Source organism: Galleria mellonella, unplaced genomic scaffold, assembly GCF_026898425.1.
Source record: "Galleria mellonella isolate WM207_F2 unplaced genomic scaffold, CSIRO_AGI_GalMel_v1 utg63, whole genome shotgun sequence".
NCBI classification, from domain to species: domain Eukaryota; kingdom Metazoa; phylum Arthropoda; class Insecta; order Lepidoptera; family Pyralidae; genus Galleria; species Galleria mellonella.
In genome coordinates, this window is record NW_026442130.1 from 8346713 (window position 1) to 8360915 (window position 14203).

At 32.6% G+C, this 14203-nt stretch overlaps 2 protein-coding genes across 3 annotated transcripts in view; one reads left to right on the top strand and one right to left on the bottom strand.

Annotated features, from left to right (window-relative positions):
- Window positions 1–2209: 2209 nt before the first annotated feature.
- On the top strand, window positions 2210–7569 carry LOC113521714 (uncharacterized). Its single transcript, XM_026907348.3, has 5 exons — window positions 2210–3095; window positions 3575–3672; window positions 4451–4776; window positions 5021–5282; window positions 6334–7569. Exons 1-5 carry the CDS (start codon window positions 2433–2435, stop codon window positions 6722–6724), a joined length of 1740 nt encoding a protein of 579 aa, XP_026763149.2. The 5' UTR covers window positions 2210–2432; the 3' UTR covers window positions 6725–7569.
- Window positions 6894–14203, bottom strand: part of LOC113521619 (uncharacterized) — a 73390-nt gene continuing 66080 nt past the window's right edge. For both annotated transcript variants that reach the window (XM_026907204.3, XM_031909849.2), the window contains exons 7-10: window positions 13220–13388; window positions 12148–12596; window positions 11810–12034; window positions 6894–11722 (exon numbers count right to left, since the gene is read on the bottom strand). In XM_026907204.3, the coding sequence (XP_026763005.2) occupies window positions 9182–11722; window positions 11810–12034; window positions 12148–12596; window positions 13220–13388 (3384 nt within the window). In that variant the 3' untranslated portion in view covers window positions 6894–9181. The remainder of the gene's footprint in view (window positions 11723–11809; window positions 12035–12147; window positions 12597–13219; window positions 13389–14203) is intronic.

Consider the following 14203-nt stretch of genomic DNA (forward strand, 5'->3'; position numbering starts at 1 on the left):
CCCCAGCAGTGGACAGTTAAAGGTTGACATGATGATGATGATGACGGTAAACTTCAAGAAAAGAACGAAGATTAAGTCGTGGATAGAAGCTAATAATTCTTACTAACATTATAAATGTGAATGTGAGTTTGTTTATTACATTTTAGTGCCGTAACAGCTAAACCAATTACTATGAAATTTGACATACACGTACTATATTTTTTATGGGTGATAATGGAATGGTAACTCTGCCTGCTCTATTGGTATACACTAGCGGGACATCAGTGAGGGATGAATGGTGAGGATAAAAAGACAGGTCAGTTAACCCATCGTGAAGGATTCAACAATAAATTTGTCACGATGGTTTTTAGAGGGAACCGCGTGGAGGTTGACCAGATGATTGATAGCAATGGGAATTATACTCCCCGTTATTAACGATCCCTTCCCCCACACGTACTATATGGTAATATAGCACTCTCATTGGTGCCCCGCCAGTGTATACCGATAGCACAGGCGAGGCTACCATTCCATTATAATCCATTAAAGAGCCTATTAGGTGGACCTCCACGTGGCTCCTCCTGGGAATTAACTAACGGACTTTCATGCTCATCTGTCGTCCCATACTGGTATATCGGCAATGTATACCTTTAGCGTAAGCCGGGTTACCAATCCAATTTTCACTTCACCCATTGATCAACTTTTAATCTGTGATGATAATAGACATGTCAGGGGAGAAAGGGATTGTTAATAATGGAGACTGAGAATCCCATTGTTAGCAATATACCCAACCGAGTCGACCTCTTCGCGGTTCTTCCTGGAAACTATCATGGTTAATTCCTGATGAATTCATCATGATGGGCTAACTGACTTGTTTTCATTCTCATCTATCACCCTTCACTGGTGCTTCGCCAGCGTTTCCCGTTATCGCAGGCGGGGTTACCATACCGTTTCACTCATAAAAAAAAAAAATAGACATGTCATCCTCAAGACGCTATTTGTCAATGTCAAGTTAATTGTTAAAATCATAATGTTCAATGGTAATAAAAGGCACAACAAACTCTGCTGTGATAATAAAGAGATGGCACTACCTTAACAGAAAAATAATCTATGCAACCACCGTGGAGCATAAATACAGTAACGCAGGGGGATTACTGTATTAATGCTCCACAGTGATAATAACACAGTACTCTTATAACGCATTTTCATATTACACGATTCCAATCCATCGTATAAATGATAAATTTGTGATCTAGTAAAAATGATCTCTCAAACGTAAGTATTTGCAAAAACTTTAAATTAAAATTGATCCCGACTACAATTAATTCTAACATCAACACATATTTTAAATGTACCAAGATTCTGAGATATTCGTATTCAAATAAATCGCTGAAGTAAAAAGTATTTAAAATGGCCGTTATTTTAGTGGCATTATCCGTAATATATTTATAGTATGCATAGATCCACAAATACCGATTATCAACCTTTATTTCAAAATTTTACTAATTTTTAAAGTAATGACAGAATTATGTAGTTCCTTCTACTGCATTCTTATTTTTTATCTATGCATTATTCTTCATAAATAAATAATATAATTAGATAAAGTAATAATTTCTAATTTAGCAACATTGTCGCGTACACAATTGTAGGAAAAAGTTAACTCGCTTTTTTAAAACATTATATGTTTTTTTTTTTTTTTTTTTTTTTTTTTTTTTTTTTTTTTTTTTTTTTTTTTATAGAACTTAGAATGGCAAACAAGCTGACGGCCCACCAGATGGAAAGTGGTAACCGTCGCCTATAGACATGAGCAGTACCATGGACATAACAGAGTATACTGTTTCGCCCATGATACCCCCCATGCGTTGCCATTCCTGAGGACTCAGGTGTTATTCCTCTGTACCCAGTAAATTCACGCCATATCCCACCCTTCAAACCGAAACACAGCCATGCAAACACAACTGCTTCACGGTTGAAACACGAATGGGACAGAGGTACCCAAGCAATCGACTTTTGTACAAAGTCTCCCTCTGGTAAATGTGGTATGTGGAAACACTATCTATATAAATTAAGCTACCGTGTTATAGGCGGGATTATTGTACAATAAAATAAATATTTATGGTGTCATGTATCTAGTCACAATATTTTTGTGCAAAAAAAACCGAAAGTAATGGGTATTTTAAATAAAAAAAAAACTATAAGGAAAAAACTTTCAAATTCAATGAAATGACTGCATAGATTTGTATAATATTTTTTTTTATTAGAAGTGTCATGGATAGGGGCTAACCGGCAAGATCATGCAAGATGAGCCGGCACTGTTAACTGTCACTTTTTAATGTTTATTTATTATTTACCATTGAATCTAAATTTTGTTTTATATTATAAATACTTTGAATACAACAAACATATAACATCATAAAAAATCGATTTAACTTTTATTAATTTATTCCACAATCAAAATGTTACAAATTCCTGATAATGTTCGAGAGGATCTAATGAGGTTAGTACCATTATCAATATTTGAGGAAATCGCTTGTTTCGTGTTCTATGATAATCATCCAAGAGATAACAGAAATATTGATGTCATTATTTGTACATATTCTGGAAAAATAAAGGAATATTTCCAGCGAGAAGAAGTTGGAGAATCGTATATCCCTTCTCATTTAAAAGCGGATAAGATCATAATACTTAGAAACAGTGCCTGTAAACTCTTTTATGTAGTGGCAGCTGAAGATCATCTTTTTATTTTTAAAAGAGACGATATTTTTGATGTTCATAAAACGGTAAATGAAATTAAGAGTTATACCATAGAAGATGTAGCCTGTACAGGTCAACCATGCTTGAAAGTAATTTATAAACGTGATGCAAGGCCACTTATCTGTAATGATAAATTTGATGGTCTTGGTGAACAATCTTTGTTGCTGTCTGATATACATGTTGATGAGAATGTACCCATTTTAAATGATCTGAAACGTAAATTAATTGAAACACAATTTATTTTGAAATATAAGGAGAATATACATCAGGAGTTTATAAATTTACGCCAAATGACAACGTTAATAGCATATCAAAAAATTAATCCAAATTTTGATGATTCCGTATTCAAGAGTGATATTAAAGATGTAAGTAAGCATGATAAAAATGAAATTGTTCCTTAATAACTATTGTGAGTTATACTGTATTGTAATTATTTATGTCTGTTTTACTCACATTTTAAATTCAAGGGTGCCCAACTAGTTGCAAACTCAATCATCGTTATTGCAGTGCCTTTTTCCATTTATTTGGGATTGGTGCAATATTTTTCTTCCTCCACAAATCTTTACACTGCTAAAAGATTTGGCCTGGAATTATGACTGGCAACCTGCTTGACACCAACTCTTTGTTTATTCTCTTTCATAATCAATAGGAGCCTTTATTCATGAGAGCAGTTCATAGCTGTGTTTGCCACCAAAGTGCTGTTTGTTGCTGCACATGTAAATTTGAAACATTTAAAATGTGAAAAAAGCAATGCCAGCTGATAATAATTACAATAATGAAAGTTATTATAATTTTCTGACTATTGTATAAGATTATTTTTTAATTTGTTTGTTTATGCTTCTAGATGGCTGGTGCATTAAGGATAAAAACCTCTACACCTTGGGTTAAAATGTGTAATAAAAATATTGTTATAATTTTGGAAATCATTAATGACAATGAGAAGTAAGTAAAATTTTATTTTACTAACTTATAATGTAATCTCTAATAATTATTAATTATTATATGTTCTCATCTTCCTACCTTTATCCTGATTTTATTTGGGATTGGCATAATATGTTGTTCTATATGTATCCATTGTTAACAGTAATACATGTCTAGACAATGGAGGACCAGCATAAATACAGTAGGTAAGCTGTGCATATTAATACAATACAACAGTCACTATACTACCCTCCAAATTAAATTTTTTTTTTATACTACTGTGGCAAACAAGCTGATGGTCCACCTGATGGAAAGTGGTAACTGTCGCCTATAGACATGATACATAACAGAGTAAACTGTTTCGTTCATGATACCCCCCATGCATTGCCATTCCTGAGGACTCAGGTGTTATTCCTTTGTACCCAGTAAATTCACACCATATCCCACCCTTCAAACCGAAACACAGCAATGCAATCACAACTGCTTCATGGTTGAAACACGAAGGGGACAGAGGTACCCAAGCAATCGAATTTTGTACACACTCTCCCTCTGGTATATTCATTGCGCAGTTGAGATACCCTCTGTGTGTGACACTATACTACTACAAGACTATCTTATTGTTGCTCTGTAAATCTTAATATATATATTTAAGTAAAACTAAAGCTGGTAAATATATTAAATACTATAACTGCACCAACTGGAGTATTTTCTAATGTTGTATCATACATTCATATATATAATATATAATAAATATTTATTTATCAATTTTGGATTTTACAATTAAGTACTTCTATTTCAGTGCTATGGAAGATGTGCATATCCTTCTTCATTCTACAAACAAACCATCACTAGTTTATTCCACAAAATTATTTCAAAAAACAAATATTGAACCATTTTGGATAGAGAGTAAATTGCAGACAGTTGAATGTAACAAAGAGTATGCAATAATTGCTGTTATTGATATCAAGGAAATGAAGGAAAATGTTATAAGCAGCATTGAATTTAGTGGTGTGTTGGTATACAAGGCAAATAGACGTGAATATATCTTGCCTTTTGAGCCTGTTAACATATCAACTTTACAAACCATGGGAGAAAATTTTGATGTACTATCTAGTGATATAATAGGTAATTTTATTGTATATTTTATTTCATATCTTTAATTTTATCAATGTTATAACTATAAATGGCAACCAAGCTATCTGCCTACATTGAAAAGTAGTAATCTTCGCCTATAGATATGAGTAGGAACAGCTTTTGAGACAATACAAAATACACAGTGATTCCATGCTATTTCATACATTGTACTTTCTGAGAATTAAGTATGGTATAAGGCATGATATCTCAACCATTATTATTTTTTACTTTTCAGATCCATACACAGTACTATCTATTCTGTCAACCACACAAAAAAATGATTTATATTTACGCCACGTTAAGGTGGCTAATGTATCCGAATTGCATATTCCGGACACATTTTGTAAATACTTAGGCATGGAACAAATTCAAAGTTCACCAAATATTGTTATACATAGAAATTCGCCATATCATATTCTACACAGTGTTATGATTGTTTTCCCATCTGAAAAGAAGTGTCAATATGAACAAGTTAAGGAATTTTCAGTTTACACAAGGTAAATTCTTGTACTATAAATTACATTTGTGTTTTTTTTTTTATATTTTATTATTATATTGTAAATGTTTTCCAATGTTTACCCATATATTATGTTATATTTTGCCATCCAACTAATTCAATTTTGATCTGAATAAATCTCTGCTATTGTTGATTTGCCTAGAATCTGAATTATATTACATATAAAATTACGTGTTGTGGTAAATATAACACTCGACTTGTCCACATGCCACTGAGATGATAAGTTAGGATAAAATAAGTACAAATGCCCATCATGATTCATTCCACAAGAATTTACCACGATGGTTTCCAGAGGAAATTGCATGGAGGTCAATCTGATAAAGTATATTGCTAGCAATGGAGCTGTTAGAGCCAATTACTAACAATGTTTTTCCTACCATTTTTGAAGAGTTAGTCAGAACTTTTAATTGATACACAAAATGTTTGACAATTTTTCACCAATTAAGTTAATTTTTTATGCAACTAAGAGTGACAAATAAGCTGACAGCTCACTTGATGGAAAGTGATAACTGTTGCCTATAGACATGAGTAGTAACAGAGTATACTGTTTCGCCCATGATACCCCCCATGCGTTGCCTTTCCTGAGGACTAAGCTGTATTTTTTTTAATGGATGACAATGGTATTATCACTCTGCTTGCACTATCAGTATACGCTGGTGGGATACCAGTGAGGGATGATAAGTGAAGATGAATCAGGTCAGTAAGCCCATCGTGACAGATTTACCAATGAATTGATCACAATGGTTTCCAGGGGGAACCGCAAAGAGGTCGACCTGATAGGGTATACTGCTAGTAATAGGATTATTAATCCCTATTATTAACAATCCTTTTTCCCCCTCAAGACTAAGGTGGTATGTTTCTGTATCCTATAAGTTTTCTGCCATATTTCACCCTTCAAACTGAAACAAAGCCATACAAACATAACTGTTTCTCAGTTGAAACACGAATGGGAAAGAGGTATCCAAGCAAACGAATTTATATTATCTGGTGCATAATATGTAAATAAAACTATTTAATTTTATTATTTCCAGGACACCTGACCAGATAATATCTCTTATACATTTAATCCATGATGCAGTTCCCTACCGAATGGTTATAACAACACCGGATCATAGAATAGTTGCAAAACATGAACATTTAAAGAAATATAATGAAGAATTATCGACAACAAACCCCCAACAAAAGGGCTACGTGGAATATGCTAATGCTATGTTGAATCAAACTGAAATGTTAATAGAACACCTCAATGACTGTATGGTAAAAATGAACGAATCTAAAGTGCCAGAAGTACAACAGAAGATTGGGCAAGAAATTGATGTTTTGGCCACGGGACTGTCAAATTTTCAAAAATTAAAAACCAATATACTTCAAGAAGAGAGCAGAGGCTTAAAATGTTTAAGGAATCATGCAGGCCCCGATTAAAAATTTGAGGTTATGGCTGTTGTTTAAGTAATAGAGATTACTATAAAATATCTATAGTTACAATGGAAATTATTTTGTGTAATATTTTTTTAATAGATTCCTGTGATATTTTTTTTAATGTCTTAATGTAGAAATAAATAGGAAATGTCATATTATTGAAACATTATAATACTTACACATTTATTTATTTCAGTTCATCTTTTTAGAAATGTACTTATTTATTTCTTGATAATGATGGTAAAACTAAACTGTTTTAGTACATAATATAATTACTAAAACAGTGGCGATTGTATTCAGTTTGGTCTACCACTGTTAGAAATGAATCGACCGTATCAAAGCAAATAGCCTAAGTTTTCTTTAATGAATACATCCCAAGATATACCATTCATATATAAGTAGTTCATATATGTTTAATGATAATGCTCTTATCTCGATTATCAATAATGTGATTTTGCGAATATGACTGTATAAATTATAATTAAAAATTCTTAATTCGATTTTATACATATTTAATTGGTAAGAATTATTTAATAAATATTTAGAATTATAAGAGAAACATTAGGGTCGATTCTGAGTTATCTCTAAAATTGAAATTTTAATTTGATATTATAACGAAATCTTTATTGTAAGTTGTACCCATATAAACACATTTTTTGATAATTTAATGATCCGTAAAACAGTAATTTCGCGAACTTATTAAGTTAAAATATTGATTAGGAAATAGTTTTGGAAAAATGGCTCCTCAGAATCGGCTCCATTGTTTACTTATTTGTCTTTAATATTTGATATTATGTAATATGTAGTGTAAAGTATTAACTATAATAATAAAAATCATATTGCTGTTAATTAGTAATTAAAATGTTTTAATTATTATCTATTAAAATATCAAGATTGGTTATACAGAGAGCATAGTATACAATCTCTATAATTTTGTTACAATTAAAAATATCTTATTTACTAATTATTGAGCATTTATTTATATTGTCTATTTAATAATAAATAATAATAACACGAACAATAAGCAAAACAAACATGACCATATAATAACAAATAAATAAAATTTATAAAAATAATCTTATAAAAAAACTTATTAAAAAAGGATTGCAAAAACCCATTAGAAATTAAATACCCGGTATTCCAGTTTTGAAATTTCTTAGCACCGTTAGATCAGCTATATTATGTATATTGTCTACAAATATATTTAATTAAATTACATAAAATTTCATGGGCAAACTTGTTTGGTTTGATAAAAATTATATCTAGCCATCAAACCTAGCATCAAACTAATCTAACCACGATTGGATAAAATAATGCCACTTAAGTCCCCTGCTCGGTGGAAATGATCTAAATTGTTATTAAACTAAATTACTATGAAGATTATGAAGACATTACGAAGATAAAGTAACTTTTTGTTTTAGTAATTTACCTACTCGATAATAATCAAGTTCGCAACTCGAGTATGACTTAGTATCATGATTGCACATACTACTAATTGTATTTTTTTTTTTCACACTTAGAACAATCAGTAAACAATCTTACTGTCTTTTTATTGCATTTATTTATTTAAAAATGGACCAAAGTTATATGCTATTTATAAAAATTAATATCATCGTTTTAATTTTTGTATATTCAGAACTGCGCAATATTATACAATTTTCTGAAAAATTATTGCGATATTATAGACATGCCAAGATTTTTGTTAACTAAATATGTCAAGTGCAGAAAAAAATATCAATATAATATACTTAACAAATTTTTATAATATTTACCACAACCGAAAGAAGATCCCTGACTGTTGGTAACAAGCAATCTAGTTTATTTACGTGTATTAATATCGACTTGTTTATTGTTACTTATATACTAGTAACGCATTATCAGAAAACTTTATAGGCATATCTAATTCTATTAATGTTTTATTTAAAAAAAAGATTGTTTGTTCCCAACCAACGTCGAATGCCACTACCATATTTACCTGTGCTCTAACAGAGGGCGCCTACGAAAAGCAGTAGATTAAATCCCTCTGGAGCACTTTTAGATTCTGTCAGGTACTAGGAAGCCATATTATGCCGCCTGACTCTTCCTTAGGTATTTACATGATAATAAATTATATAAAAAATATAGCACAAAAATAGTCATTCCATTGAACTTATATAACATTTCTAGTGATAAATAAATTGCTAATAATATAAAACAATGATTTATTGTATATATGTCAAAACTATACTACGATTGCATTGCACGTCCGGCCATTTGTTATTTCTATGTTATGTATTATCTATTTTCCATATTTACAATATAATTATTTCTGATATAGAGGTATGAATCAGTATTGTTATACCTAATTAGTGTATATTAATATAATATCTATTATCTATAATACTCGTAAGTATAAGGATATTATTGCACATGATATTGCACAGAGTTCGTTAAATTTATTGCACTATTTTTTACAAGTCTCTATACACAATCTTTAGAACGCTTTATTTTTTTACTACTGTCTCTTTCACCTTTGATGTTATTGCCATTGTTTTCAATATTTATTTGGGGTTTCCTAAAACTACCAAAATAAACTGAATGTGTTTCTATACTTTCGGCACCAGATTCACTTCTAGCTTCGTTTTCTGTATCGTCACTTTCACTACAACTTACAATTTTGGGAACGGTAATCAATTTCTTCTGAACTTGTTGTCTCGAACTCATCGAATCACTACTTAAATAACCAGAATCTTCTACATTTTTACCTTTTCTTCTTCTAAATCGTTGTTTTGATTGTATTTCTTGTTTTGATTCCTTTACAAAAGTATTAGTATTAATGTCACAATTATTACTTCTTCCTGTTGATCTTCTATTTGAATTCCTGCAAAATTCACCCGTTTTAGTTTTATCATTTATTAGTTCTACATTTTCGTATTCCGAGAACTGTAATTGGTCAGAAGCTCTCAATGGACTGCAGGAAGGTCCATAATTTGAATTTTTTGGTATAGAATTTAAGTTGTTCGACAAGGATTCAGTTGCCGTAATTTTAGTATTTATTCTCGGGCTGAGGCTTCTGCCACTCACGTTTTTTGATTGTGATCCAATATGTGTTTCAATTTCTACTTTCCGTGGTGGATATGCGGGTTGCTCATATATTGGACTGTCTTCAGTGGGCGGTAACGGGGGAAGGATGTCAGGTCGCGCTAAATTCTTTAATTGTTTAATTGTTGGTGGTGTGCATTGGCGCTGTCTTTTAGAATGTCTAAGTTCCAAGGTTAATATACGCCCTTCTTCTGTAGCCCAGTCTTCGAGATCTTCAACAGTGTTATCCGTCTCATCTAAACTTTTTGATCCACTGAACGCGTTCGGTAATAACTTGGGTCGTTCGTGAATACTTTTGCGATATTCATATTCATTTCTCAAGCTATTAAATTTTGACATGTTTTCTGTCTTTTGATTTGGTTTTTTAAAAGTTCCGCTACTTCTTAATTGTATTCGTTGATTGGAAGATGAAGTTTTATTACCTTCATTGCTTAAGAAGTTATTTTTGTTGGACTGAATACTTTTTACAATTTCTTTGTGTTTTGGATGTTTTCTATCAAGTGTATCGGGTTCGAAACCATCAGACTCGTGAATTTTGATGTAATTTTCTGGTGGATCTACGACTTCTATAGTTAAGCAACCTGGTTTGCCTTCTACATTATTATTGATATTTGAGATTAATTTTCTACTGCCCATAGAGCATTCAGAACCACTTGGTGATGTTGGTGTACTACCAAAATTATAATTATTATTGACGTATACTTCACTTACTAAGCTATAATCATTCTTATCAGTTTTAGTGTTGATATTTTGTTTATCGATACTTCTAGTTTTTATTTTATCAATTGTTTCATAATGATTTTGATCAATTCGAACATCTCTTTGTGGTGATGGAGTGTTGCTATTACTACTAGAATGTGTTTTATATACGGCATTCCTCATCGTAAGTTCCTCTTCCAGAGGTAATGCATTACTCAAACTAGGACTCGCTTGTGAAGAAGGAATTTCAATGTAGTCTGTGGGTGTTGATATTCTTTTTTGTGCGGAGGTTCGTTCGAGACTATCTGTTTCGTAATCGTTTCCTATGGGACTCTCGGATGTCCGTCTTGAAAAGGCATTTATTTTTGCACTATTGGAACTTTTGTTAAATCGTTCCTCATCTGAACTACTATGATTATAAGTTTTTGAACAGTCATCTAAAGTATCGTTAACCATATCTGGTAAAGAATTTTTATTTGTCATAAATCTATTCCTCCGTTGGTTAGCTAGAGCGTTGTTTCTCAGACTTCCTGAGCGATATTCAATATGATCAGGTTTAATCTCATCCAAATGCGAAACGGATTGATCATAATGATTATAGTTGTTTTGACACTGCGTGGTATTATATTCAGGAAGAGGAATATTATAGTTTCTAAGTGGTGGTTCAGATTTTACGGACCTATTGGATATAGAAGAATATTTACGTAGAGAAGTATCATTTGGACTTATAAATTCTGTATTCGAAAAACTATTTTGCTTCCGTATTTTGTGCCTTTCACTAACTGGACGTACTGTAATTGAATTATTTAAATTTTGACTTGATATAAATTCGCCTTGTTTTCCTGTTGGTATATTTTCGAGCCACTTTCGAATACTATTTTGCTTATCACCTTTACCTCGCATACAGTTAATACAAGCAGGCATGTCAAATTTTAACAGGCTATGCATATCACTACCATTATCAGATTTGCATCCGGGACATCCTACACAGCTTACAGTTTTCTTTCTACTATTTTCCCTCTTAAGACTAATGGCACTTCCGCTTCTCTGACTTCCAAGACCTTGATAAATATCTATGCTATTTCCTATAGACGGATAAGTTTCTTCTTCAGGTATTTGATTTAAAATCGGTTGAAAGCGTTTAGCTGCCATTTTATGTTTGGCAATAGCTATTACTTCTCTAATTTTTACTAGGAACTCTAATGCAGCAGCTGGAGGTTCCTGCAATGATTAAAATAAAATAAATTTAACCAAGTTTATTTGAAATTTGTAAGGAATATGAATATTATGTGATTTATTACTGCTTACCGCCATCAACTGTGGGTCGAAATATGCTGGGTTAAAGTAAAGTTTACGTCGGGTAGTGCCAACTGGTCGTGCTATCTCTCTATCGTCTGTCGTTTCCACTATGGAAACGTGCTCATCAGGAAGGCGTTCAATATTAGATTCATCTCGATGATTAAATTCCGAGGCTTCATTTTGATGTGTTAATTCACCATTGTGTAAATGTACTACTGCTGAAGTTATCTGGTTCTGAAATTAAAACGATATGTAATACAAACATTTACTGAGATTGTCAAATTATTTTGTATAGCTAGTCAATATATGGCGCAAAAAAGCTATGAAAAAATATTTTTATGACTTACATTAAACACGTGCTCTTCGCTTTTAGCACTACTGTCACCAAAGTCTTCAGAATCAGATATATTACTTCCTGAATCGCTTGGGAAACTTTTGGCTTCGTGAAATTGTCGAGGTATATTCAGCAGAGGATTATTTTTTACTATCCCATTGTCTTGTCCCAGAGAATTTGGTAAGGATTGAATGCTTTCGTTCTTTACACGGACGATATCACGTTCAGTTATTATGGAGCCATCTTTCTTTTTTATACCCTTTAGTCTGTTAATAGTTCCTTCATTGGAAGCTGCTCTTCGACGTTTTCGAATGTGCAGGTATAGAAAAACCGAGGCAACATAAATGAGTCCAAGGAGTAGAGAGCTAATGCCAATTGCGACATATTCTGTTATGGTGAGTCCTGACGTGTTTGTCGTCTCCGACGTATGCGCATTGGGTGCGAACTGTACTTCTGTAACGTCTGGAAGAATAGATTAAATCTGATGTTTAATAATTCATTTAATATTCAGCAAAAGTAAAACATCTGTGATAACATTTCGGAAAATGCTTTCATCCTATAGCTGTTATTGTATATATTAACATTAACGAAATAAACAGTCATTAAGTAAAAACATTATTATTTATATAGTAAAATAATCTTTATGAGCTTTCAAAATTGATTCATTAATTGATTATAGACATTCCTAATTATAAATTAATAAAAATGTGTAGCGTTGGTTTTTTATTAAATAGGCTCATATCAGCATTTAACTGTCCACTGTTGAACATAAGCCTCTGTCTTAGAGGGTTTTGCCAGTAGTTGCTGCGCTTGGCAGGCGAATTGGCAACCGCAGTTAGGCTTTGGAAATGTTTTAAGACGCTGCTACCCATCACTCGCCTTCCCTTAGTCGCCTTTTACGACACTCTTAGGAAAGGAAGGGGTGGCCTATTATATGCCGGGACCATACGATTAAATAGGCTTAGTTACGTTTGAGTTGTGGCCTCAGAACATCTTTTAATATAAATTTTCACTACTTTGTAAGTAAACAAGAAGTGATTTATTCTAGTTGGATCAAGTAATCTATTTGATAATAAGGTACATACTGGAAGCAGTTGCAGGCGGCGATCCCTGCACTTTGAAGGCGACACAGGGCGTGAACACACCACGTAGGTCAAGCGGAGATGCTGGTGCAGAGGCTACATCTCGGCACAATAGACGTACAACTATCACGCGGCCAGTCATACGACCACGCACTTCATCTTCGCCGCTCCACTGGATACAATTAAAAAGTTTTTTTTTATTTATTTTACTAATAAAACAAAGTATGTACTCCTTTGTTTTATTAAAGTCAGTGAAATTACAAGGTACGGAGGCATAACACAATTCTCAGGAATGGCAACGCATCATGGGTATCTAGGTACAATAGACATCACAGTGTACTTTGTATTGTTCGTGGTGCTATTCATGTCTATGAGCAATGGTTATCGCTTTCCATTAGATGGGCTGTAAACGTGTCTGATGTGACAACTTAGAAAAGACAAACGTAAGTGCATTATTAAAAATTGCAAAAATACCTATAAAAAGTTAACCAGAACTTATAAATATTTTATTTACTTTAGGTAGAGTAAAAAGAGGGAAAGGAGTTTCTTCCGGGTTAGAAACTCACACGTAATGTCTATGACGGGGGTGGCCAACCGGTCGATCACGACTATTATTCTTTTATTAATCTAGCGGAAGATGCTTAGACGCAATGTAAGCATTAAATAAGCAGTTACTAAGAATATTTTTCAGGTTTAGGTTTTCTTTCTTAATAAAATAAAAAAATATTACAATACTACATAATCGTGTACTGAACTATGTTGTATCATTTGAAATTTCTTGAAATTGGTATGTAATTGGTAGATCGCATAGGCTTTCGTCAGTAAACAGTAGATCTTGGGTCTAGTCAAGTCAGCTACCCCTGGCCTATGATATTGCAGACGTTCATAGGCTATGGTAACTGTTTACTGCCAGGTGGGTCGTATGCTGGTTCGCTAATTCAAAATAAAAGTGGCATAAAAAATCTACCTTAGGTGCCTTAAGAGAAG

Bases quoted from the DNA above. Each gene is read 5' to 3' on its own strand.
- LOC113521714 (XM_026907348.3), top strand. From the start codon at position 2,433: ATGTTACAAATTCCTGATAATGTTCGAGAGGATCTAATGAGGTTAGTA. The intron at 3,673-4,450 runs GTAAGTAAAATT...CTTCTATTTCAG, and splicing joins ATCATTAATGACAATGAGAA to TGCTATGGAAGATGTGCATA. The intron at 4,777-5,020 runs GTAATTTTATTG...TTTACTTTTCAG, and splicing joins ACTATCTAGTGATATAATAG to ATCCATACACAGTACTATCT.